This window comes from Paramacrobiotus metropolitanus, unplaced genomic scaffold, assembly GCF_019649055.1.
Source record: "Paramacrobiotus metropolitanus isolate TYO unplaced genomic scaffold, Prichtersi_v1.0 Parri_scaffold0000103, whole genome shotgun sequence".
Taxonomy (NCBI): domain Eukaryota; kingdom Metazoa; phylum Tardigrada; class Eutardigrada; order Parachela; family Macrobiotidae; genus Paramacrobiotus; species Paramacrobiotus metropolitanus.
In genome coordinates this window covers 447,848-473,030 of record NW_026570323.1, presented here as the reverse complement: position 1 = coordinate 473,030, position 25,183 = coordinate 447,848, and the positions used below count along the sequence as shown (strand labels likewise).

At 44.5% G+C, this 25,183-nt stretch overlaps 3 protein-coding genes across 3 annotated transcripts; all 3 read right to left on the bottom strand.

The window, feature by feature from the left end:
* Positions 1-7,710: 7,710 nt before the first annotated feature.
* LOC129597352 (cysteine-rich secretory protein 2-like) lies at positions 7,711-11,408 on the bottom strand. The gene is made up of 4 exons (XM_055494838.1): positions 11,271-11,408; positions 8,252-8,436; positions 7,850-7,974; positions 7,711-7,778 (listed from the first exon to the last, which is right to left on the bottom strand). Exons 1-4 carry the CDS (start codon positions 11,404-11,406, stop codon positions 7,745-7,747), a joined length of 480 nt encoding a protein of 159 aa, XP_055350813.1. The 5' UTR covers positions 11,407-11,408; the 3' UTR covers positions 7,711-7,744.
* Positions 11,409-13,065: 1,657 nt separating this feature from the next.
* On the bottom strand, positions 13,066-15,870 carry LOC129597312 (glycoprotein 3-alpha-L-fucosyltransferase A-like). Its single transcript, XM_055494792.1, is given in 7 exon segments — positions 13,066-13,754; positions 14,019-14,237; positions 14,633-14,682; positions 14,750-15,015; positions 15,018-15,061; positions 15,247-15,359; positions 15,675-15,870. Coding segments are annotated over 7 exon segments (864 nt in total). The 5' UTR covers positions 15,732-15,870; the 3' UTR covers positions 13,066-13,639.
* Positions 15,871-20,622: 4,752 nt separating this feature from the next.
* On the bottom strand, positions 20,623-22,842 carry LOC129597316 (uncharacterized). Its single transcript, XM_055494800.1, has 3 exons — positions 21,811-22,842; positions 21,458-21,715; positions 20,623-20,972 (listed from the first exon to the last, which is right to left on the bottom strand). Exons 2-3 carry the CDS (start codon positions 21,696-21,698, stop codon positions 20,623-20,625), a joined length of 591 nt encoding a protein of 196 aa, XP_055350775.1. The 5' UTR covers positions 21,699-21,715; positions 21,811-22,842.
* Between the last annotated feature and the right edge of the window lie 2,341 nt (positions 22,843-25,183).

Here is a 25,183-nt window from a genome sequence, read left to right as displayed (position 1 = left end):
GATAAACCGGTACAACAGAAGGTTGATACCCCCGAAAACCGCACCCTTGGCCAGGATTGTACCGGCGAGCGACAGACGATTGCCCCGGAAGAAGAAGCTCCGAAGGTAGACGAACCCAGGAGGGAGAACGAGACAGTGAAGTCAATCCCGATACCAAAGGCATCGGGCACTGAGTGGCAGATAGAAGAACCGCTAATGTCTCCTTCGAGCCAGGCCGAGTTAGCAGCCATGCAAGCCGAAGTAGAAGCACTCTGGGGCGATAAGAAGAGTGTACTGGACTGGTACCTCAGGTGACTCGTCACAAGCGACCGAGGGGCTTGGGAAGCTATTCCAGCGGGCAACCAGTGCTGCATGCCGGAAGGCACCGTTTGAGAATCGACGGAAGCTGACCCGACCCGGCAAGTAACTTACCCGACTAACTCAGGGATACCTAAAAAGTGCCCGGGCAGAATTTCCCGGAAAATATCCTAGAACAGGATTTGAGGTCCCATCTTGCCTGAATGGTGAGAAAATGTTGGACCCGGAGGCCCAGTTGCCATGCCGACCATTTCCTCGATCGAAGGAGGATTGTACCCGGCACTAATCGTTGCCGCGGTGTCATCAAACCTTAATGACCCGGTGTTACCCTAATGAGGTGAAACAGTTACCAAAATGGATCCGGAATGGACCCAAGGGACTTCTTTCCCGACACGGAAGGTGATTCACAAGGGGAGTTCACCGGGTGGAATTTTAACGTTCCCGACTTGGAGCCTCAAACCACCGAGAAGCAACCCTATTTATCCGGAAAAGGATTGAGAATCGGCCTTGGCGGACCAGGAAAGACGTTTGGGGACCCCAAACGCACCACCGCGGGATGAACCTCGGACTCTCTCAAATGACGGTGAGAACCTTCAGGTAGGGGTCCCGACTCTACCTTTGCCGAGCAAGATGGCCAGAAACTTGTCTGGCCAGGGCAAAAATGCCACTTTTCCGGCGAAAACCCCAACTTCGTCGGTTAAGAGAGGGATGCTACCGACACTCGCATTATAGTCAGACATCACGGGTAAGAACGGCAAAATCGCCACTGAACGGAGTAATTAACCGGACAGAAGCGCAGGAGGCAGCCAACCCAGGACATGGCCGAATACCATGGGCGGAAAACGCTGAACCACCGCTGGACGGAGTCATGACCCGGACAGCGCCGCAGAAGGCGACCAACCCGATGGTGCCATCCGAAAATTTACCCTCTTTCCAATGGTCCCGTCTTGCCCAATAGGCAAGAACGCGGTAAACCCGGAGAATACAAGCTGGATATGGCACCCAATAGGTGCCACGTGGATCACATCTGAGGGAGGCTCGCGCCTTGCATCAAGTTGGAGACACCTTAACTCGGATGCTCGGAAGCCTCGGACGCTAAAACAGAAGCCTCGGAGAACCCGAAGCCCCGGTTAGACAGCCGGAATTTTCCGAAAACCGTGAAGACAACGGCACAGACCGAGCCTTGACTTCAACTTTGACCTTCTACGACGGTGCAAGACCCACATGAGGGTCGGCCCGACGCAGAAAGCGGTCTCTATCAAATTACCCAAGGCTGCATCGGAGAAGCCGAAGAAGCCTGAATGACCGAAGGTTGAGGCTGAACCAGCCAAATCAACCGGGCCGACGAAGGAAACATCACAACACCTCAAAACAGATGCAGAATGCGTCGGAGGATCGCAGAATCGAATCCCTCCATGGCGGATACGAGCGAGAACCGGCAATATCTGACCCTAGTAACTATAGGATGTAAATTATAGGGAACCATAGAACTCGGTATAATTTCAGACTTTTGATCGTACCGAGACCACTCCCGGTACAATCTTCGATGGTGGTAGGGACCCCAATAGGGTCGACCCCATCGATTCAAGGAAGCTCAACTAACCACGGACCATCGTCTGAAGAATCGAGACAACGGACTGAGGCTGGCCAACGAAGAATACCGGAGGCTCAACACAGGCCCCATAGACATCGGACATCGAGAGAGCCTCGGTGAACCGGAACTCAATGCTAGCCGGACCCCCATAGGGTTAAACTCACCATAAAACTAGCTGAAAATGGTCACAACGACGTCTCCAATAGGGACCTTGCCACCGCGGATTATCGGCATCCACTTCGTTCCTGCCACTAGCCGGACTCTCAATAAGGGACACGGCAGTAGAACCCCCGTAAATCGCGTTCAAACCGCATCTTCTACCACACAGACCCTCAATAAGGGATACGGTGGTAAAATGGACCGGAAGCGCAGATCGTATTAACCACGTTCTGCTCCCCAACCGGACCCTCAATCAGGGATACGGTGGTTGAACCCTCCTCGAAAATTCTAAGTCCAATCTGACCCTCGGTGGAGAAGCCCAAGTTCAGCTCCACCATCTGAGGGTTAACTTTCCAAATCCGAAGGAACGGACTCCCCGGATTGACCCGGCAATTACGGGTGCAGCCGTCGGAATTTTAGTGCTTGCACCGTACCGGAACGTCTTCCGCGGTTTCCCCCGGATAGTATCCGTCAGAATGTTCGGATCCTCCGGCACCAACAACCTTCATGGCACAAATCGCGTCCTTAACCACATCTATTACCAACGTCGCAGATCGCGACCTTAACCACGACTGGCTACCATCACTGGCCCAGAAAGGAGCCTTCACCTGAGCCAACGCTGTTTGACCTTCAGTTCGCGGCTAACCACGTTCTGCTACCGAAGAGAAGCAATAAAGGACCGCCACTGGTACACAAGTACGGCCGTCCGTGGAGACCTCCGCGACCATATTCCATCCGCAGATCGCGGCTCTTAACCACGATCTGCTACGTCGCAGCCTTCAACTACATCAAGCCACTGAACGGATGGATCCACCCTCAAACTAACATCAAAGTCCTATCAACCCTCGGTCAAGAAGCTTCGAACACCGAGAAAGAACGCCACTGGAGCAGACAGGATAGGGGCCGGACTCGGACTCCAGCCCAGAGGCTTAATCCCAGACACCGAGGTTACCCTCATCCAACCTCGGAAGGCCGGTGATACCCCTCTCCACGTTGCCCAATAGGCGACAGGAGACGATCATGGCGAAGTGAAGATCTTCCATGCACATAAGTAAGTACGTGGCGAGGCTACCAACAATAACGAATCTGTGCTAGAGGGAGCTCCCTTGAATGGGTGCGTCGTTTTCGGTGATGGACATCTAAATTTTGTGTAGGATGTTTCTGAGCTTGAGCAGCGATGTATTCCACGCCATGTTCCATGGGGATTTGGCTGCGAATAATCAGGATGTCATCGAAATCCCTGACAGTCCGTCTCAAGCCTTCAGTAACGTGCTCAGGTGCGTTAATTTTCTACATTTTTAATGCAACTGTTATTCTGAGTTTAGAGGCTTGTTGTTTTTGGTAGTTATGTATACTCAGATGCAGTGGACGATCTCAATCTGGAGAACGCATTTCCCACTCTGTCCTGCGCGGATAAATACGACTTCCCGTTGCTCGTCGATCTCTGCTGCTGTTACATTTTGGAGCATCTTCACGCCGACAACTGCCTCGTGGCGCAGGAAAATGTTAGTTCCAGTGTGATGCACTTTTCCTTCGATTTTGTTCGACATATGCTGTCAACTGCAACTGTTGACAGTTCCCTATGTATTTGCAACGTCGCGGCGCACTGGATGGAGTGGCCCGTCGCATGCAGCGTGCCTTAACTGCAGCCGAACTGACTGACGTGCAGTTCGCTGTGGGACGCGATCATGGCGAAGTGAAGATCTTCCATGCGCATAAGTGCGAGTGTATTTTGCCATAGGAGGTCCCTTGAATCTGTACTTCGTTTGCGGTGATGGCCATTATGAATTTCGTGTAGGATGTTTCTGAGCCTGAGCAGCGATGTGTTCCACGCCATGTTCCATGGGGATTTGGCTGCGAATAATCAGGATGTCATCAAAATCCCTGACATTCCGTCTGAAGCCTTCGCTAACATGCTCGGGTTGGTGAATTCTTTACATTTTTTGGTAACCGTTACTCTGAGCGTAGACGTTTGATGGTTTTTGTAGTTATGTATACTCGGATGCAGTGGGTGACCTTAGTTTAGAGAATGCATTTTCAACTTTGTCCTGCGCGGATAAATACGACTTCCCATTGCTCGTCGATCATTGCATTCGCCACATTGTAGACCACGTCAACTCCGACAACTGCCTCCTGGCTCTGGAAAATGTTGGTTATGATGTTATGCAGTTGTTCCATTGGTTTGCCAACAATAACGAATATTTGCCAGAGGAGCTCCCTTGAATGGGTGCGTCGTTTGCGGTGATGGCCATTATGAATTCTGTGTAGGATGTTTCTGAGCCTGAGCAGCGATGTGTTCTACGCTATGTTCCATGGTGATTTAGCTGCGAATAATCAGGATGTGATCGAAATCCCTGACATTCCGTCTGAAGCCTTCAGTAACATGCTCAGGTGCGTGAATTCTCTACATTTTTATGCAAACGTTATTTTGAGTGTAGTGGCGTGTTGTTTTTGGTAGTTATGTATACTGATGCAGTGGACGATCTGAATCTGGAGAACGCATTTCCCACTTTGTCCTGCGCGGATAAATACGACTTCCCATTGCTCGTCGATCTCTGCTGCTGCTACATTTTGGAGCATCTCAACTCCGACAACTGCCTCCTGGCTCTGGAAAATGTTGGTTATGATGTTATGCAGTTGTTCCATTGGTTTGCTTGACTTGTGCTGTCATCTGCAGGCTAACGTGTGGTTACCGGATTTAAACAATATTTCATCCGAGGCGTCAATCAGATCCAGAAATGCCTGGATCTGATTGACGCCTCGGATGGAGCTCGTCTTACCGGTGGAACACTTTTTCTGCACTGAGCCATCGGACACTGCAGATGATTGTACAACGCGACACACTGGTGGCACCGGAAAGCGTCATCTACACGGCTGTCGAGGCGTAAGCGTCGCTTTTTTAATTGAGCTCCTAGTGTTCCGAAGCATGTTTCAGCTGCCACTTCGCAGATGGGCTTTCGAGGCGTGCAGGCGCCAGAAAGTTGATCCATCACCCGCCAACCGACGGGAAATGCTGGGCATCGTCTTGTTTCAGCTGCGCATTCCGTTGTTAACTGACGCCGAAATGGCCAGTGGTCCCCTCAAGGTACATCCTGCGGGTTCGTACATCGCGAATCCGCCTGCGCGAAAACGCGAGATGACCATGCTCTTTCTTCAGCATGCGTTGCTGCTTCCAACGGAGCTGTGGGATATCTACATGTACAAATACAGCACGGACAAGCCGGCGCTGCCCTTTGTTAGTGCTCCGCGCCGCTCTGTGCGGTTCACGGTCGCAGGGATGATTTTCAGATATGACGAGATGGTATTTGCGGACTGCGACGATGACGACTGGTATCCGGCGATAATAATCGGGCACGAAACAGTGGATGAGAACTGTGAACCGGATGAGGTCGTCGTTGAGTGGCTGCGGGAGACCATCAACGGTGAGCAGTTCAGATCCCCGGAGTACGTCATTCGTGCTGCGGATATTCTGCAACAGATATAAGAGTCTCTCGGTTATGGATAAGGCTTACAACACGTTCTGTATGTAGCGCCTGTAGAATGAATATTGTGAATAATTATTTCATTGTACAGATATGTTCTCTTTTTATACCGTCTTTCTTTTTATATGAGCTTAACGCAGAAAATTTGTCAGTTCGGGTGTATTGTGAACCGCTCAGTTTGCTCTTACGTAAGTTGAAAGTTGGTAGAGTGTTGCGCTACTGGAATGGGGGACTGCACTGGTTGCATTTTGACGGTATTAAGGCAACAGTAAAACAAGCAGTCACTGGAGATTCTGATTTGCAAGATTTACTGGATCACTAAAAGTAGCCGGACTTGGGAGCCGGACTACAATCAAATGGGTAGAAACATGTCAACAATCAGCAGTCTTATGTGCAATGAGCGCAAAAATGCACGGATATAGTGCAATTACTGTAACAGATGTGTCTTTGGTTCGAATAAACTCGAGGAAAGATGGAAATGTAGAAGCAAACGAGAACGAGCAGTTGGACTTGGGATCGAACACGTCACAAATGGCAGCAATTGTCAACATGAGACAAGTACGTACCGAAATGCCCGGCTGCATGTAAGCGGACCGGTAGTAATTATTCTCATCCACCGGTACCGGGAAGTGCTGCATAACGTTCCGGTACAGAAGTATTTTAATTTTTATTCTTCGCTTGTACCGAGGCAGGTTTGCAATTTTGTATAGGCATTGTGAGTCGCGCTTTATGCATGATAAACCGAAAGATTCGCCTTGTGAAATACTTTATGATGGTGCTTTATTCATGGCCGGCAATTCAAATTAGCGGTCTTTATTGCTCTACAGATAACTGTCTTTGGGAACTGTTATTTCGAGATTCGAGAACTCGGTATTTTTTTCGCATACGTTTATTTATTACCGTTTTTTTAAGTTGGTACTTTTATTCGCGTTATGAGCAACAAAATTTTTCATTCATTCTACATAAATCGTGAGAAACTGAATATACATGTAGAATAGCAAACACTATGGTAGAATAGAAAACACGTGCGATAAAGTAGTTACGTGTACTGGCGTCCCTTAGTACACATCTTTACTACTTCTACCTAAGGCTTAGGCTTAGTCCTTACTACAACGCCTACTTGAGTCATGACCCGGTGTTCGAGTCGAGCCTTCCTAGAAATGTCCAGCAGAGAACTTTGACCGCGACTTGCCATTTCGACGTGACCGCATGTCAACGACGTAGCTTAACCTATTGTTCTCTTGTACTAGCTGACCCTTTTCTCTGATTAGTCTATGCTGTAATGATGCTATCTTTGATTAGTCCACGTGGCAGTGATCGTAGAGTATTGGCTAGATTTTATATCCCTATTGTTCTCAGAACCGTACCTGCGCGTACGAAGAGTCGCACCTGCGCGTGCCCAAGACTATATAAGGCGCTCGTCGCCCACACAAATGTCAAGAGTTTTCTTCCAATAAGAAGTAGTGATCTGTTCACGACCTGATTAACTTCAGACTTCTTGCCCTGGGATACTCTTTCACAAGTGAGGATACTTGCTAACTGACCTCTTGGTGACCTTTCACTTATATCAGGGGTTTTTCCTCTACTTCGTCGACGTGCATTATCATTTTCGGATAGTCTCGTGGCGTAACAGGTTACCCACTAGCTCCCACTTGCATCCCGTGAACTTTGGTCTTTTCTTCTTCTTCAATCTTCATGCCCTTTAGTACAAGGTTGATGGATCTTGCTCTTACCGCTTCTGGTAACATCTAGCGTGAGGTCAGGTAACGTATACTCTTCGATCTTCTTGCATATTTCTCGTGTTTGCAGCAGGGATTCCTGGTTCCGGACTTCGACTTCTACTTCTACCATCCTACTACTTCTCCCCATCAGTTTGAGATAAGAGTCGCTCTATCCGATTGTGTCGAGGTCGGCAGTGAGGATAAAGACAAGCACTGTGCAACGTCTACTTTTTATCTATTACACGACAGTAGTGCGTAAATGCAGATCGAAATTATCAAATATGGACTTATACTCGTAGAAGAGGTGATCGGTCCTCGCTGCCGGAAGTGTTTGGGGAGACAGCAGTCACAGGACTACCTATGCACACAGACAATCGCCAGGTCCGCACATTTTCCCCTAATTTGGATAAGCGGAGCACTTTGCCGCTGAGTCAGCTGATTTCCACGGACAGTAGTGGGCGTAACCTTGACCTGGAATTCTCACATTGCCCCTAAGTGCAGACAAAGCAAACTTTTCTATTTTCCCTAATCAAAATTAATACATTTGGGAAGCTTAATTTTTCGAGTTCGGGTTATTGCTCGGACTTCTGGCTTACCCAGGACAGTAGTTGCAAACGTACAGTTTCACTTCGGGAGTATAACCGGCAGATCCGGGGCTGATTATGTAGTTATTACACATCGCTTGTCCGCATCCGATGGCCGCAGTGTCTGCCCACATCACCTAAACGGCAATAGAGTTGTAATACAGCATTGCTTATAAAACAGTACCGCCAAGGCATAAGACGTATGTAGTGTAGTATCTGTATTGTGCCGTGGTAACGCACTTCTACGGCTTACTGTAATAGAAAATTTAGTTCAATATCATTATCTGTATAACTGACAAAAAGATTAGCTGTTCTCTTTGCTGTAGACTTAAAACCGGAACGCCGAAACTTTTAACTCCGGAAAATTAAAATCCTGGATGATTATTATCCATACAGCTAGCTTAGAACGAGTACCTGCGTGTAGGTGTCCCATGTAAGGTTAATATTATTGTACGGTGCATCGCAACCACTAAAGTAATAAATTTCGCTGTACCAGGCGGCAACGGCCGAAGTCCACGATACCCGGCCCATGTCAGAAATATCCCATGCCTGACCATAGCCACCAACTACTGTACTCTGGCTACATCCATGGGAATATTCTGAAAAATCATAAAATGGTTAAAAAATTAGCGTAGAATAGTTGTGACAATCACAAAATCAATAGTCATTATCGCTGCGAGCACTGGGAAAAACGGGCGTTGGCTACGTGCACGGGTGACTTTCTTGGGTCCGCTTGTGTTCGAATATTTTTGAATTTTACTTTAAAAGTTATAATTTTATCAGCTCGTACTCGTAGCCTGTTTTTCACGACTTATGCAACGAGGGTTAATTTTTTGCCTTCCTGCTTCCGATCCGGGCAGGCCTTTTGTCAACCCTGCCAAAGGCACAAGAGATTGGGGTGATGTTTTTGGCCTCGAATGCGGCCTTCAGATTACCTCGCATCCTTTCCGGTTCGAATGTGGCCGTTCCATGGTCAAGCCCGTAAGCAAATGCAGCTCCCATTGCGATAACACAGAGCCACCGTGTTTAACCCAGGAAAACCGGGTACTAGAAGGGATGGGAGTACAGTTTTGAAACTTGGCAGTCTGGGACAGAAAAATTCAATTAAGAGAAAATTATTTTTTTCAAAATTTTAGCGACCATAGGTCAAGCAGGAGATGACCATGTCGGAATGACACGCATGGTAACCATGTTGCACCGACATGTTATCCATCGCCGTTTATAACAGCTGATAGAAAATTCGTACAGAATGTGCCAATAGCTCAAACGATAGATCTCGACGAGTACTTCAACAAGGACTCACCGTGATGGTCATCAAGCTGACCAGTGGTCAAGGAAAATTTAAAAAAGGAAAAAACCACTCATATGCAGTGCATAAGTGCTGCTTCGATAATTAGCAACAGTTGGTCACCTGCTCTACGTTTTGGACAGTTGGTCATCGGCTTTATTGTGACCACAATTCAAGTGACGTACACAGTTGAAGTAAAACTATATCCGGTTGTGCAACTGAATGGGATAGCTGAGATAAAGAGTAAAAACTTGGCTAATGGTTACCATCGCTATGGACCGGTGGTCAATCCTTCCAAGTGTCATACAAATGACCAGTTGCTACGAAATTTGGAAGTATCCACATAAGATTCAGCAAAGTTGTTAAAAAAAAAGCCTATTACTTACTGTACAGGCGAACGACTTATTTTTTAGACATTAATTGTCCAAAATCTGTGAGGGAGTGCATGTACTTTGCATTGTCTCAGGCGACACCTTTGCTGAATAGTGTCTAGACGTTGTCAAAACTCAGCAACGCATTGTAAGATGCTCCTTCTGATAGTCACCGTTTTGCGCAGATCAGTGCTAGCGTTACCAGTGCCCATGAACCGAAGGTTGGAATGTGTGTTTTTTGCAGCGCAGAAGTTTAATTACCAAAGCATCAGTTCGAAATTAGTAACTTTTACAGGTTTATTTACTCGTTACTCTAGTTGAACTCATGTGAAACTTTGAAAAGAACAAATCATAAGAACGGGAAAATTTATTAGCCAGGTTGCCGAATACCTTCTGCATATGGTAATAATAAAGCACATTCACATGCATCAGGCCATCTTCTGCGCATCAGGGTGACTATACGTAGTGCCATTGTGAGGTGCTATTATAAAATTTGTTTACATTTAATTCACAACGATTTTAGAAGCGTTCAGTCAAAAATTATATTTTCCGTATTTCCGGTCATTATTGACCAGTGGTCAGTCTGCTGACCACTGTACTCAGGCCACTATTTAAAGGTTTTTATGAGCTTTCTTTTGACTGCTTGTGCTACCGTGTACGATTTTTCAGTCAATTGATATGGATTTTAAAAGATTATTAATAAGTAAGTACCATGCCCAACCGTGTCAAATTCGACATGGTATTTTCAGTTGACCAGAACTGACCAGCGGGTGTTTATTTCTCTGAACATTGTTTGGCTCTTCCACAAAGCTTGACAATAACTACCTTTCTAATTTTTGTGGTAATTATCTGATCTGGAGGTAAGTAGAGACAAGCAGGACCTCCGGGAGCCCGGTTTGGTCATTTTTGACCATGTTTGGTCACTTTCCAGACCTCACGGACATGGTGGAGCTAACGACTTCATAGTTCAAACTGTAGTCTAACATCTCTTCTTTGAAACAAAACCATTTAAAGCAACCTATGACCACAACAACGAACTCTACAGAAGAAGTCCTCCAACATGTCGGTCTAACACGCATGGTGTGGAACGGGTTAATATGCCCATTTGTTTTTGAAACCGCTACCTGACCACCTCCACCCGTTTCTCTGATCTACAGTACGTTCTATCATTAAATGGCTAATTACGCTCACATATTCAAATTCAATTCCAATCTTTAAATTTCAAGCGATTTTGAAAAAAACCGAGCACGCATCCAAAACCCGTCCCCGAACCCCGCGCTCGCAGCCAACACCCGCGTAAACACCAGTGAACACAGCCAACTCTCTTGTATTCCCGTGCACGCATGGAGTTCAGTATTAATTTGGTCAATACTGCGCAGTATCGACCAAATGAAATTAATGAATATTGAACTTATCACATCGTATCTGTACAGCATACGTCAGTCTTTATGTAATCCATGAACAATCTCAACGTTGTGATTTCGTTAACAAAGCTTACAAATGACCCGATAAAAAACTGCTGACCTGATAAAAGAGAACGGCACTTTGTAGATTACCACAATCTACCTATTTTCTGGAGTTTCGGTTGCTGTACAATTGCGGTTATTGCACTTCCGGTACAATTTGGACACATTAACGCAGCATTTGATCATACTTACAGTGACAGCACTTACCTACATGTATAAACCACGGGAAGGCAGTTAAAAATGCAAAGAATGAAATGTTTCGACTAAGATTGCGACCTGAAAACAAGCTTTGAAATATTAGTGCTTACGAGGGGTCTTCCTTGCATCCGGAAGGAAGGTCCCGTCATCCGGGTTTCTAAAATCCGAAGCATATGGATATGGGCAGGTGCTTGCCCAGTACTGGGCGTTACTAGCAGCACCGGCATCCCGTACCAGTTTCTGCATATTGGTGGCATTTACCCTTCGGCGATAGTTATTATGTGCATTCAAACCTTCCAGAATTTCAGAAGTGGACAGTCCTGGGGCAGTTACAGGGTAGGCGATATTATCTGGGTACACAGCACCAATGCATTCGGTAGTACTGCCGGTCGGAAGGGTAGTGTCAGCTTTCGCGGGACAACCTGCAGACGCACTGGTTCTACTTGCGGTAGTTGATGTAATACTGTAGCTGTAGTGGCAGCGGTGGTGGTAGTTAACGGGCTGGTAGTGGCAGTCGTTGCTGTTATGTCGTTGTCGGCAAAGGCAACGCATTGGTTCGTAGCTGCGTTGTACGTACTAAACGATGGGTTGCAGCGGCATTTGAAATTTGTGCAGAGAGATAGTGCGTGCGTCCTTGCACCGCTTCCCGTTGCCGGCGCAGGGACACCCAAGCGCCACTTTTGATGTCGCACCCAAACAGCTGCGGATGAACGCCAGCAAGCTTATTTCAGCGGCAGCGACGGCTGATATATTGTATCCGTTTGATGACGATGATGACGAGCTCCAAAAGCGCCGCGCTCCGAATCCATCCGCAGGACATAATGCAAAATAAAATATCAGAAAACTCAGAAAATACCGAAGATAATCGCTCCACTCTCTAGATGTCCACCAAAAGATCATCTCCGGCATCATGGGCGGAGCTGACAGTCGCATGATTATCAGGCAACGAAGTACGTACGGCCAGTCAGTAAGAAATTGCCGCTGAAATTGTCAGTAAGATTTTGATTACAATTGCTACACTGCTTCATTAATCGTAGCAAATGAGAGAAATCGTAAATTATCGGTTCTCCAATATGTGTGCAGAGCTGCGAAAGCCACTTCCGGCTGCATTCCTTTCGTATGTTATACGAAAGGAATGCAGAGACTGTGCGGCTGCAACTATACACCTCGAAAAAATTGCAAGACATAATAATACTTATACATAATAATACTTACACATGTGCGGGGGAAAACAAAATTTCCCGTACTGTGTGAGGGGAAAACTTAAGGCCCCATGCGAAGTACAGTAGCTCGAACTTATAAATTAATTTATGTGTATACTTGTGTGATGCTGAGAAATAATTGTTTTGTGGTTCGAGATTTCAATATACAGATAACTGAGATAAGTGAAACGTACCGTTCGATACACTGTCCAAGATTTATTAGAATGCAGCAGAATAAAAGAATGATTTACTCGTATGAATGTAGCAGTTGCGAGCACAGGAAAGGTTGAAGTGAATTCTTTTTTTTATTTTTATTTTGTTATTTTTATTTGCTTTTTAACCGCTTGGTTTCTGTGTGCGTTTTCAGTTCAAAGATTTCGTTGCGAGGAAAGAGCATTCTGAGCTCATCCATAACCAGGTGGACGTTGTCCGATTTAAACTATTAGCGGCATAAATGCATAGAGCACCGCGACTTCTTGCCGCAGGACAATCTGCCGTGAACATTTCGTTAGAGCTGGAAAATTTGGCGCGAGAAATTTCTATCTTGTTGTACTTTTCTTTCCGTAGATAACTGGCCGCAAAGATAGAAACTGTTTTGTTTTGGCAATTGGGCGCTGGGACATTTTCACACGTGGACTTCGAAGTTTTCGTTGCTAGTTCTTATTGTTAGTTAGCCGAGTCAACTTGTAGACGTTAGACCGATTTATATCAAAATAGACAGAAAGTGCTACCGAATTCGAAAAAAGTCTAGTTCACTAACGTACACAAATTGACTATTTGTTTTTTCAGTTTCCGGAAAACAATTCTGAAGTGCCAAGAGTTTGAAGATGTTAGCAAGAACCCAAAGGCATTCCCCATGCCATGAGGACATGAAAGCTATACCCCCCGGTTAAAAGTGGCTATACAGATACAGCTTCCAAATGTGATACGACATAACACGCGTAATTATGGTACCGACAAAATTCCACCCACATGCTGAGTGCACATACGAATACATGTCTCCTTAAAATGCAATCGCCGAAAGCAGGCTATGTACATCGTATCTCCTGTAGGAAAAGGAATTATGCAGTCGGTCAAAGCAAGCAGGGCAGCTTTCAAGGACACATGCACAGAAAATGGAAACATTCCGCTGGTCAGTAGGTGAATTCCGTATCCCATGGTAGTATAGAAGGGACAATCCCGGCTGAATCCAACAGTTATGTTAACATTGACATTATTAAGTGCCCTGAAAATCTGTAATCCGCTTTTTAAATTATGGGCACCTCCCTTATTTATGATCATCTGTTTGTTGGTGTGAAGTTGTTCTTCTCATTGCTGCATGCCGTTCCACCCATCTGCCACCAATTGTGAATGTCTGCGTAATTTCTCCATGGGATTTCTGAATGCATTAGCCTGGAAATGTTTTATGGTTAGTCATAAAACTGTAAAACGTTTAGGTATGTTAACACACCGAGCTTTAGCTAGAACCTGCTTTGCTATTTTCATGTGAAAGGGAGGCCGGTATAACAGTGCATGCTCACGCTGTTTTATGAAACATTTTTATAGTTTGATCGTCCATGTACAGTGTAATTCACATTGTAAATTATATACAATAATTTACTTACAGTAAATAGTGAAAAATTAATTGTAGTACGTTGAGAAGCCTTGTTTACGTACGTGCATAATCGGCAGTAGGTGAACGTGCCAATGAGTTCTCCCGTACCAATCCACCGGAAATATTCGTTGTACTCCGCGTCATTGTTGTCCAAGTGATGCAGATACGCTGCTAACTGCTTCGGGTGATCATAGTTATCCACGTGTATAAAAGAGCGATATGGAGCGACGGCTTCGTAGTCAGAAACTGGAGCACCCATGACGATTGGTACCACTTCCGACCTGTAAAGATCACCACGCCCTGAATAATACTCTGGTAATTGTTTTGTATTTAGAAGTACAGTTTAGTTTTCTATTTAAAAGTTATGACAAACTACCATCTGCACAACTCCCAAATGTCCGAATTTTCTCTCAAAAACCGGTCGACCAATTTTTAACAAAACACACTTTCTAGATATGATATGATTCGACCTTTCTAGAAAATTAAATAAACAGAGGCAGCTATTACATGTACATAGAGGATAAGAGGAATATTCCCGGCTCTAGGGCTGTGGTAAGGTAAGCTCGTCGAGCGCTAAGAAATTTTAGTTTATCGCTTTTAAGTGGTCTGTCGTGGATATGAGAAATGGATAATTATTTTAACCTTTCTTTCGATATTCGATACTTGTTTTACTTACCCCAGTGCAGTCCAGATTTTTTCTGTAATGTACCACCGGCAGTTGCTGTTCTGAGTAATGTAACAATCAATAACAATTAAATTACCACGCGTACGAGCATTTTTCCACTTTTTTTACCTCAAAAGCCAAATAATACTTGTAGTCCTTTTGCAAAACACTGCGGCAAAGCTCTGGTTGGTTTGAGTCGCATTTGCGTGTTCCACATTTACCAAAGATGTCTACTGGATAATATTTTGCTAATTCCTCCGCATACGCTCGCCTGTTATTGCGCGCCTCACAGTTGGACACAAACCACGCAACACGACCGCCATGATTTTGGAAGCCCCGTTTTTTGGCGGCGATGTTTTCAGTCTGGTTTTTCGATTTGATGTGCCGGTCAAAATAACAAATTTGCGATATGGTGTCACTATCTCGCTGTCGTGCCGGTAGCTGGAAGTAATTATTTTCAAATTATGACAAATATTTTTTAAGTGCAAAATACAGTACAAGGGCTGGCTGCTTGGATAGTATGCTAATATATAGTTGTAGTCTTTTCAGTTTTGCTATGTGAAAAGAAATCTCATGAAAATTGCATCACATCATGATCAAGTTCAGCGAAAACGCTGTTAATTTACGTGGCAGTCCAGTTGATCTTGTCTTTGTACTGAAGTAGCTTAAAGTTCTTCGTATAAGCCGGCGATTCCAGTAGAGACAAGATCCAGATTTGATTTTGTGGACGCTTGTAGCCCTGTATATAACGGCATTAACATTACAGTGGTGTGTACAAAAGCTCCTTCTACAGTCTGAATAAAGCATAAGCAAAGTTTGAATAGAAGTATACGAAACCTCATTTACAAACCACCTTTTCAAAGCTGATGGTTTCTTTTATATTTCAAAGACATTTTCGTGCTTATCATTTCACATTTCTAAAGATAGTTCTGCATGATACACAGTTATTGCGGAAAAAAATGTCGTGCTAGCATGTGGCTAAAGCCACGAACCCATCCATATATGTACTTACTACGGCTCTAAAACCTTCACTTCCTTACCTCGAGAAACTCACCGTTGACAAAATCTTTGAAAACAATGGCATCAGCCTCCTTGGCTTTCTCGTTGTCATAGATAATCTGACAATTGTTTACTGGACATCCGATTTCAAAAAAGTGGGCCTTCCCAACTGGCAGACGTGAGCTAATTTTCCCTTTTTGGCCAGCGAATAAAATCGTTTTCGGCCCGTTTAATTGATGGTGCCCCTTTCTTACGTCATCGGAATATTTGGCGTATAGTAACTGATTCTCAATGCGGTCATTAGCACTGTTCTGTACAAGTTCCGGCCAAATTTTGGTCAAGTCGGTTGTGTCAAACCCGAAGCTGGACAATGCGTATGATGACGATCGCAAACTAAGATTGCTCATGTACCAACGTCCATAAGAAGCTTCAGCTACTGGTTCTCGATCGAAAATAATTCCATCATCAACTTCAGGAGATCTAAAGATGGGGGTGGGTTTGTCCGCAGAAAACTCAAGCTCTACTCGTAGCGCTTCACTGTTTTCGGCCACATAGCGTAGTTTCCCGGTAAAACATATCAAAAAAAGAGCGATGTATAAGCATATTAGGCGACTGGGGCGATTGTACAGAAAGGGAAATTTTCGTCGGAAAATATTACGTGGGAACTGAAAGATAATAGCTGCATTTCTCATGACTGAATGCAAAAGATGCAGAGTACGCAGTATCTCCCGTAAAATTCCGGGATCTTTACGGTACCGGTAGAATAGATTTACGTAGTCATAAAAACCCAAAAATTGCGACAACCACCGATAATACAGTTGCAGTATGGTATGGAAATCTGGCATCATAAATGCCACAGCATTTTATGCCATACCCTTGCCACAGCAGCTACAAATAAATAACAGAAAATGATCGACGTGTCAGTAAACATCTGGACGGAACAACCCGGAAGTATCAGCGGTACTGCACACGCGTGGCAGTGTCTGTATCTGAACGAAGTTGTTGTCGCTGACAACTCTGTACAGAACGAAAATCTTATTACACAAACGGAAGCATACTGAGTTGCTAAAATACGTTAACCACAGTACAACATAATGGGAATATCAAAATATCGAGCACTATAATTTCACGGGAACTGAGCATCATGAGTACCATTTTTTTATCATCATTTTAACATTTTAATTCAACTTACAAAACAATAAAAAGTAACTAAACCCGGTAAATTATACCAAGTATAATTAACCACGTAAAATACAGTCTTGCGGGCACATAATTTTATGCGTCCGGTTTTCACATGGTTATAGGATTTGGTACTCTTTACACAAGTTCCGTGCGATTGCGATAGAGCACAATACTGGCTATTTTATTCTACAGTATAAGACTGAACGTCTTCCGGTTCAAATTGCCATCCGGATGCTGGTTTCACAACAAACGATTTGTGCTATTCCAGTAAAATGATATTAAAATTATTAAGTATGCCCTACTAAACAGTAAAGTGGGTAAGTGATTATCGTGTACATTGTTATCGTATGAATTGTTTTGAAGCAAGCGGTAAACCATTCCATATTTTTTGTTAAAAAAAGAGAAATCTCAAGTAAACAAGCCAGTGCGTGGTAGCCATTAGTTTACGCTGATAATGGGATGACTAATTTCACTTTCACTGGTGAGTGGTGATTAAACAAGTGGCATCGTGTATGGCAGTACTGTATTAATTGCCGGAGGCGAAAACAATGATGCATGAATTACGCAGGACAGAGTGTACGTATACAGATGTGTTGTCTGAGATGGAACGTTTTCCAATCGGATCAGCAATTTGATGAACGAAGCCACATGGCTCTGCAGCGCGTGACTTTAGCAGCATTTGAGAACGTCGTTTACGGTCATTGAAAATTCAGTGGCGGGAATACTCCTGTTAGTATATATGTCCTAAGTCTGTGTGCAAAAAACGTGACATGCAAAAACAAAAACTCTGTGTGACTGTGTCTCTCTGTGTGACTCGTGACATGCAAAAAAAGCGAGCAGTTAACGAAAAACACAATAAACAGTCAGCAATGGTTGCAGTCGGCAAGCTGAAAATTTGTGCGGTTCCGGTGAGTCGGGCCTGCAAAGCAAGCAGCGTAAACATAAGTACGTAAACAACGGAATCGCGCTAAAAGTTTACCGCAAAACGTAGCCGGTCAGTGTATAACATTAAGGAGACTGCATACTGCCTGCAGTGCTCGTCGTAAACTGAAGATCTGTTGAAAGCAGTACGAGTACTGATACCTGTAATTGTACAGAGTGCAAACAAACATTAATTGTATTTATTTTTAACCGGAACTTATTGTGTAGTTTTACCGGTGCTGGCGTGCCCGACTGTTTCTGCGCTTGCTTGGATTATTACCGGAAGGAGCAGAAACGCCGCTAGGGCGATGATTTCTATCACGACTTGCCGCTCACCGGTTTATCTTCTAACTGACGGACTAACAATGCAAACATGATTCACTAAATATCACACTGGACAGAGGTCATAAATACAACAAAGGTTACGGTTGCTACGACATCACAATTTCGATCTGCTACCGCTAGCCGACAATGGGATCCTACTTCTGGACGTCGCCCTGACCCGCAGTGTGAGCGCCAAGAACGAGGAAAAGCAGTGCTATGCGTTGAGCTGGACACTGGAACGCACCGGCGCCTGTGGGTGGGCTGCTGTTCCACAGGCCTGCCGGCTCAAGTGCCCACCGTAGTTCCGGTCGACAGCTCAGCAACACCAACACAGACAATAATTTTCTGCCGGAAGAACTGTGTCAGGTGGAAGCCAACGAGCGCGAAAAATGCGCAGAAAACGAGGATCTGAAGCTGCCTAAAGAAGTGGCTACGGCGTGGATGGAAACGAAAAAACAATGTGGTTTCAGAGGCGTGGTTTCTCCGTTATAAAAATCATAATTTGCACCGAGCGCGAAGCGCGGTGCTGCAATAAGTCTTCGTCAAGAGCAAAAAATTTGTCTGACGCCACGAAGAGCGTACGTCACGCTTTTCCAATTCCACAATCCCAATACCATTTCCCAGTGGTACTGGCGCTCGCGCTCGTGCAATAATGTGGTTCGCAACCACCGCTAGTAATAATGTAGTTTCTCGGTAATGAATGTATATAATACGTCTTATCAGTATACACAATGTCATTACGTTATCATTTAAGTTACAATTTTTACATATGAAATTGTTTTGCAGGTGTTCATTTGAGCAGAATTTCACTGGTATTTAACCGTATCTGGTACATAAAAATTCATTTTTCTGGACGTGGATTTGCATTTAATTCAACACGTTGCAAACCAGTCATTACTGCAATGACCAACACTGACCTTCGTACGTACAGACACCTACTTCCACAACATTATGACGTTAATACTAGTTCTCGTTTTACTAAAACCACAACCAAAACGATTACTATTTAGGACTGTCAAATATCAGCAGCCCGCTTGTATCTGCGGCACGACTGCTGCGCACGTATCGGTTACTCATTTTTCCGCTATGACTAAGAGAAAAAAAGTGAAGCATGTTCCACTGATAACGGATACACTGATAACGGATACACTCTTAGAAATAAACACCAAATCTGACAGCACCGTGAATTCTGCAATAAATCTGCATTCAGTGCCATTCACTACCATGGACAACGCAACACAACAAGCACAAACTTGTTAAGAAAAATAATCTCACATAGCTTAATGACATGTAATTAATTTTTTCTTCATGTGTAATAAATTTGCTAATTAGGTGCTAAAAAAACCAGGTGCGAAATTACTAATTAGGGGCAGATTAGCTAATTAATTAGCTGCTAAATGTGCTAGTTAGGCGTGAATGACTCTAGTTAGTTCATATTTTCGCTCAGTTACTAATTATCAGGTTAATTAATTAAACCTCATTATCTTAAAACTTAATGACGAACTACAGTAAGTACAGCGTAATTACCTACAGTTTAATGCAGCCTGGATCACTACGAACGTTTATTAGCAGCGCAGGATGATTTTAAAGAGTTGACATGCGGTCATGAATGTGAGCGCGAATTAAAAAACCGAGCTCAACAGCTCGGTTTTCTAATTCAGCAACTGATTCTCCATCTGACCAATGCGCGCGGCGTTATCAGTGAATCTGTCTGACTCACAAATCAGTGCGTGAGTTGTTGCGCACTCGAGAGTTATGACCTAGATACAATTCGCATCAGAGTCCCAATACGTAGCATATTTGACAGCAACTATTATAGCTTTAGATACGTACTGTATTATTTAGACACGTACAGATGTATAATACGTCTGAACAGTATAATCGTCTATAAGTGACCTGTGACGTTAATAGCGTGCCATTGGCCGCATAAAATCAAAGTCGGGCGTACAACTGTGGCACACATGATATTAATTTCGCCAATACGCGCTAAACCGAATCAGAACAATCATCACTGTCCTCTTTTGGTTTCATATAACCCTTAACCGACGTCCGATCCTGGGCAGGGCCCACTTCTGCAACCAGACACAGGGTTCCATAGAAGTAATCCTGCTGGGGCTGATTCCCGTGAAACACAAACGCCGTTCGTGTCACGTTCTGCTTGGTTATCTCCGTAATCCACTGAATCTCCACACCACCCCTCTCCCTAATGTCCTCTCTGAGATCGGTACCATCCGGATAACTGCAGTACTGGGACAGAAGGAAAATTGCGCCGGGCTCCTTGCCCAGGACTTCAAAAACATACGTGCCTAATTCGGTCCATTTCTCTTCATCCAGATGAATAACATGGTCCGTTAAGACCGCCACCGAGGTCCTGTCATCCAGCGTGTATATCTTCAGCTGGACAGGCAGCGACAGCGATCTACACGCGCGGCGCATCATCGCATCGCTACCTTTAAGATACTCAATGGTGGACGCAAAGGGTTTCTTCGGATCGACCGACACGGGATACTGGTACTGCAGACCGAAACCAAGCAGTCCACCTTCCGGCAAGAAATCCGGTTGATCCAGAAGTTTCGTTAACTTAGACTGGAACGCCTTCTCATTGTCGCGGGACGCCTGGCTAACGGGGATGCTGAACTCGGGAATGTCGGTGGCGCGAAGTAGAGATTGTAGGTCAATGACACGCGGTGGCCGCTCAGCACCGGGAGAATCTCGTGTTCCACGTCGCTGAAGAAGGCCATGTACGCGATGGACGGCGTGCGAAGGGCGGCCAGTTCATTGGCGGCGTCGAACGTCCATTCTTTGCCGCCGGAACGCAGGACCAGTGCACCGCCCTCGTGGGTTGTGGGAAAGACGACAACCAGGGAGGCGAACATGTTGGCGCCCCGCGGGGTGTATGTGTGCTTCTTGAAGAAGCCGCCTTTTCCTGCAGCCCGAAACACAGCACATAAAATTACCTCTAAGTACTACTCGCAGTACACGACTGCAAGTTTTCTTGTATTTGTACGTACAGGTGGTACAGCGAAATCGTAGAGATCTACGCTAATTTTTATAATTTGGGGCAAATTTGCTCAACGATGTCCGGCTGTATGCAGCTCGTTCCCGTTCGTTATGAGCCTACGCCTGAGTACAACGATATTATTGTTAATTTTATGTTGTTCAAAATTAAGAACAGCCCAGTCGAAGTACTACTCTGAAATATTTATGGTTGTAAAAAGTTCGCGCTATGAACGATCGCAAATCGCAATCAAGCATGCTAACTCATTGTCCCTCGCACAGAAAATTATCGCGCTATTTTATACAACCTACGCTTTACGGCACACCGTATATCTAAAATGCAAATGATTTCGTTAATCGTTACGCATGCAAATACTCCACATACAGTCTACCAGGAGCAGACGTTTTGCTTACCGTAAACATTGAGCTTATACAATTCGGCCTGGACATGTCGGTTGTGCTCGTCTCCCGACAGCAGATCGCTCTTTATTCGTCCCAGTAATCCCGATCGCTCCGCGTCGAACTTGGCCGAAAACTTGTTCACGTCCAATTTGACAGCCTTACGGTAGGATTCGTCCAGAACGCTCTCTATTTCGTCCAAACGGGGCTGGATCACAAACACGGAATAAATGCTCCAGCTCTTCAGTGCCGGCATTATGCAGGAAGATCTGTCTGCAGAAAAAGAATCCAAGATGTTTCTGCCATAAATTTATAACCTATGATCGACTACCTATGATGCATGTACTGGTTGTGTTCCGTCAATTTACCTGGCGTTTAAGCCTTCTCCGTAGTATAGCATGAAATCCTCAACAGGTCGAGGATAAACACCGAACGTAACAGGAGAAGTAGAACAATGGCTCGGGTCCCGCAGGGATTCGATGAGTCGACAGCAGGTGACAGATATGGTCGGGGGATCCACCATGTCGTCCGGGTTATGGTACAAGACAAGACAAGACAACTTTATTCGCCCAGATTTCTTCTGGCAGGGGCACACCATGCGTTGTGCCGTATGCTTAAGCATAAACAATCAAAAGATCTTTTCAACAGACACTGAAGATGTCAAGAAAATGATATTAAAAAAAACAATTTAGAGATGTAAAAACCTCATGTGAAAATAAACAAAGGTGGATTCGACTGCATTTTAGTTATACCGTGCACAATTTAAGGCTTTACATAGGCAACAGTAATAGTTCGCCGCTAAATACTTTGCGGCTATCTATCAAAATCTGGTTAAAAAAATTGCTTAAAAAAAAGAACAATGTCTTCTCGTGTTCCATCGGCTTCTCCTTTCTCCGTAGTAAATTCTGCATTGCTTCCACTAGTCCGCCATCCTGTATTGAAAGTTTATGGGCAGCTAGTCGCTCCTGTAGTTTCTGTCTGTGTGGGAAATATGCAGGACATTCATTCAGAGCATGATACTCGTCCTCCACAACCTCACAGAAGTTACATATCCGCTCCTCCCGGGGCACAGCGTTCCATCTTCCTGTCTCCACAGCAAGGTAGTGACCAGAAGTCAACATTTTCACCCAGTTTCCGCTTGTCATTGCCGGCATCGTTTTCAACAGGTGCACTTCTCCGCTTTCTGGTAGGCACTGAAACAAAAAACGCAACCTGCTGCTCCTGGCAGCATTATCCTGGATCGACTTAACTAGGTTCATCCGAAACGTTTTCTCTAGCCTCGACATTATGTCAGCTGAATTCAGCTTTGCTAGCTGATTACGAATATCTTGGACGGTGTTTGTTAAGTCAATTTCGATGTCTTCCGGTAATTGCCTAAGCGCGTTTTTTAACCAACATTTAACGCGTTCTCTTTTTGCTGACCAAAATGCTTTCCTCAAGTGCTGCTCGTAGAAGAGTGCCTGAGTTTGCGCGACTGAGTTTTTCAAAAAAGCGCATCTGCTGCCTTACTTGTCTTAAGTTTAGTGGTAACAGATTCAAGAGGTATAGAATAGCAGCGGTGTTCGTCGTACTTCTGAGGCTGAAAATCCGTTTGGCAAAGTTGATTTGTACTTTGTCAATTTCGCTGTTTTTTCCGCATAACTCCGACCCGTATGTTACTACGCTTCCTACAACTGCTTCAAAAATCGTTTGCGCAGTCTTCCACGTAAACCCGGCTTTTAACCCCGACAATTTCTGTACTGCCATGTTATATCTCATTTTTACCCGCTCAGTTAAATGTCTAGCTGACTTTTTAAGATCACACTGTTCGTTTAACACAAAACCCAGGTACCGAAATTCTGGAACCTGTTCTAGTTTTCGCCCGTCGATTTCAATGTGGCAGGAAATAGGACTTCGCATACCACCTCTCACTACCATACAGAATGACTTGGCGTAGTTGATTATCAACTCATGTTCCCGCGAAAACTGACTTAATCGATCTATCGAAATCAACAACTCATCTTCGTTTCCGCTTATCAGTACAATATCGTCGGCAAATTTCAGGAGGTACACTGGCAGCTCACCAAGTGTAATTGCTGTTGTACGACCCTCTCTCACATATTTTGATAAAAGGTCAACGTATAAATCGAATAGCATTCCTGACGACGGATCTCCTTGTCTAACACCTTTTTCTAACGGGAAAAATTTTGAAAACTCGTTGTTCCATTTCACACAGTTTTGCGCTGCGCAATACATGGTTTTTAAAAAATGCAGCATTTTTGAGGAAATTCCCAATTCCTTAAACGTTCCCACAATTTTTGGTGGCACACTGTGTCAAATGCACTCGTGAAATCGATAAAAGCAAGGAAAACCGGCTTTTTCTGGAAGGCATATTTCTCACAGATTATATGTAATACGTATACCTGATCCATTGTGCTCCTGCCTTCGCGAAACCCACCCTGATCGTCTTCAATATTTGCCCACAGCTCAATCCTTTTTGCTAAAACTGACGATAACAGACGCATTGGTAACGGTTCTACTACCACTGGTCGGCAATTTTCAGGACTGTACGTTCTTCCCGGTTTTGGTACCGGCGTCAACGTGCCATTTAGCCAATCTTGTGGGATAAATCCCGTGTCAAACACAAAATTGAATGTATCTGCCAAAATTTGCAAAAACGGGTCATATGCACACATTTGTTTGAACGTTTCAGTGCATAGCGGAAACGAACCGCTGCTGCTTCCAGCACTTGCTTTTCGAACAACTCTCAAAATTTCTGACACAGTGATTTTGGAATCGAGTACTGGTATCGAGGGGCAAAGGTTTTGGTTTTGGGTTGTGGTTACCGCTGGAACATAGGCTGCCTGTTGTCTAAAATGTTCGTACAAGTCATTCAAGCTGAGAGGAACAGCAGAGTCACACTTGATTTCGTTTCCCCGGAAGCCTAATATGTTCCAAAACATTTTTGGGTTTTCGAGTTGCAATCGTTTTACTCGATTCCAGTACTCTTGTTTGTAGATGGTATTATACTGCTTCACTTTTTTCTGAAACTTTTTTTTTGCCGACCAGAAGACCTCCCGCGTTTCTTCATTGTTTTTTGCATTCATGTTTTTCCAGCATTGTATTTTGATCTTTTTTAGTTCGGAAATTTCGTTCTGCAGTATCTGAAGTTGTGGTGTAAAAGGGTCAAAAGGTATCCGCTGTTTTCGAATATTTTGTCTTACATATTCCACCACGCTGTCAAACACGGTTGTACCTGTATTGTCCATATACCGGATTTCGTTCCCGTTGAGTAGCAAACACAGCATGCTGTCGAGGTTCGGCGATATCAGAGAAATGTTGTCAGTACGCTTTTTATTGCTACTTTTGGATGACCTTGCGATGTCCACGTTTAGCACTATTTTAAGCGGCAAATGATCTGAGAAATCAGAATTTTCCAAAATATCAAACTTTAAAACCTTTTCAACTGCCTGCTGAAAAATAATCACATAATCTACGACTGACTGACCATTGTAATGTGCACATGTAAATTTAGATGGGAACGATTTTCCAAATGACTGCAGGCCATTTAGCGGTGTCATACCGTTCACATTACAAAATTCAATAAGCCTTCTCCCTCGTGCTGTCGGACGATTATGCTGATTATCCACATTCTGCAGACAAACATATTCAATACTCCCCGACTCATTTTCTAGGAGACAATCTTCTTGCCACGATTTTGGTTTTAAATCGGCTATGCGTGCATTAAAATCACCGCATAAC

Bases quoted from the DNA above. Each gene is read 5' to 3' on its own strand.
- LOC129597352 (XM_055494838.1), bottom strand. From the start codon at position 11,406: ATGCAGAAACTGGTACGGGATGCCGGTGCTGCTAGTAACGCCCAGTAC. The intron at 8,437-11,270 runs GTAAGCACTAAT...ATGATTTTTCAG, and splicing joins GGATGCAAGGAAGACCCCTC to AATATTCCCATGGATGTAGC. The intron at 7,975-8,251 runs GTACTCGTTCTA...ATTGCCGTTTAG, and splicing joins CATGGGACACCTACACGCAG to GTGATGTGGGCAGACACTGC.
- LOC129597316 (XM_055494800.1), bottom strand. From the start codon at position 21,698: ATGCCGGCACTGAAGAGCTGGAGCATTTATTCCGTGTTTGTGATCCAG. The intron at 20,973-21,457 runs GTAAGCAAAACG...TTCGGGCTGCAG, and splicing joins GTATAAGCTCAATGTTTACG to GAAAAGGCGGCTTCTTCAAG.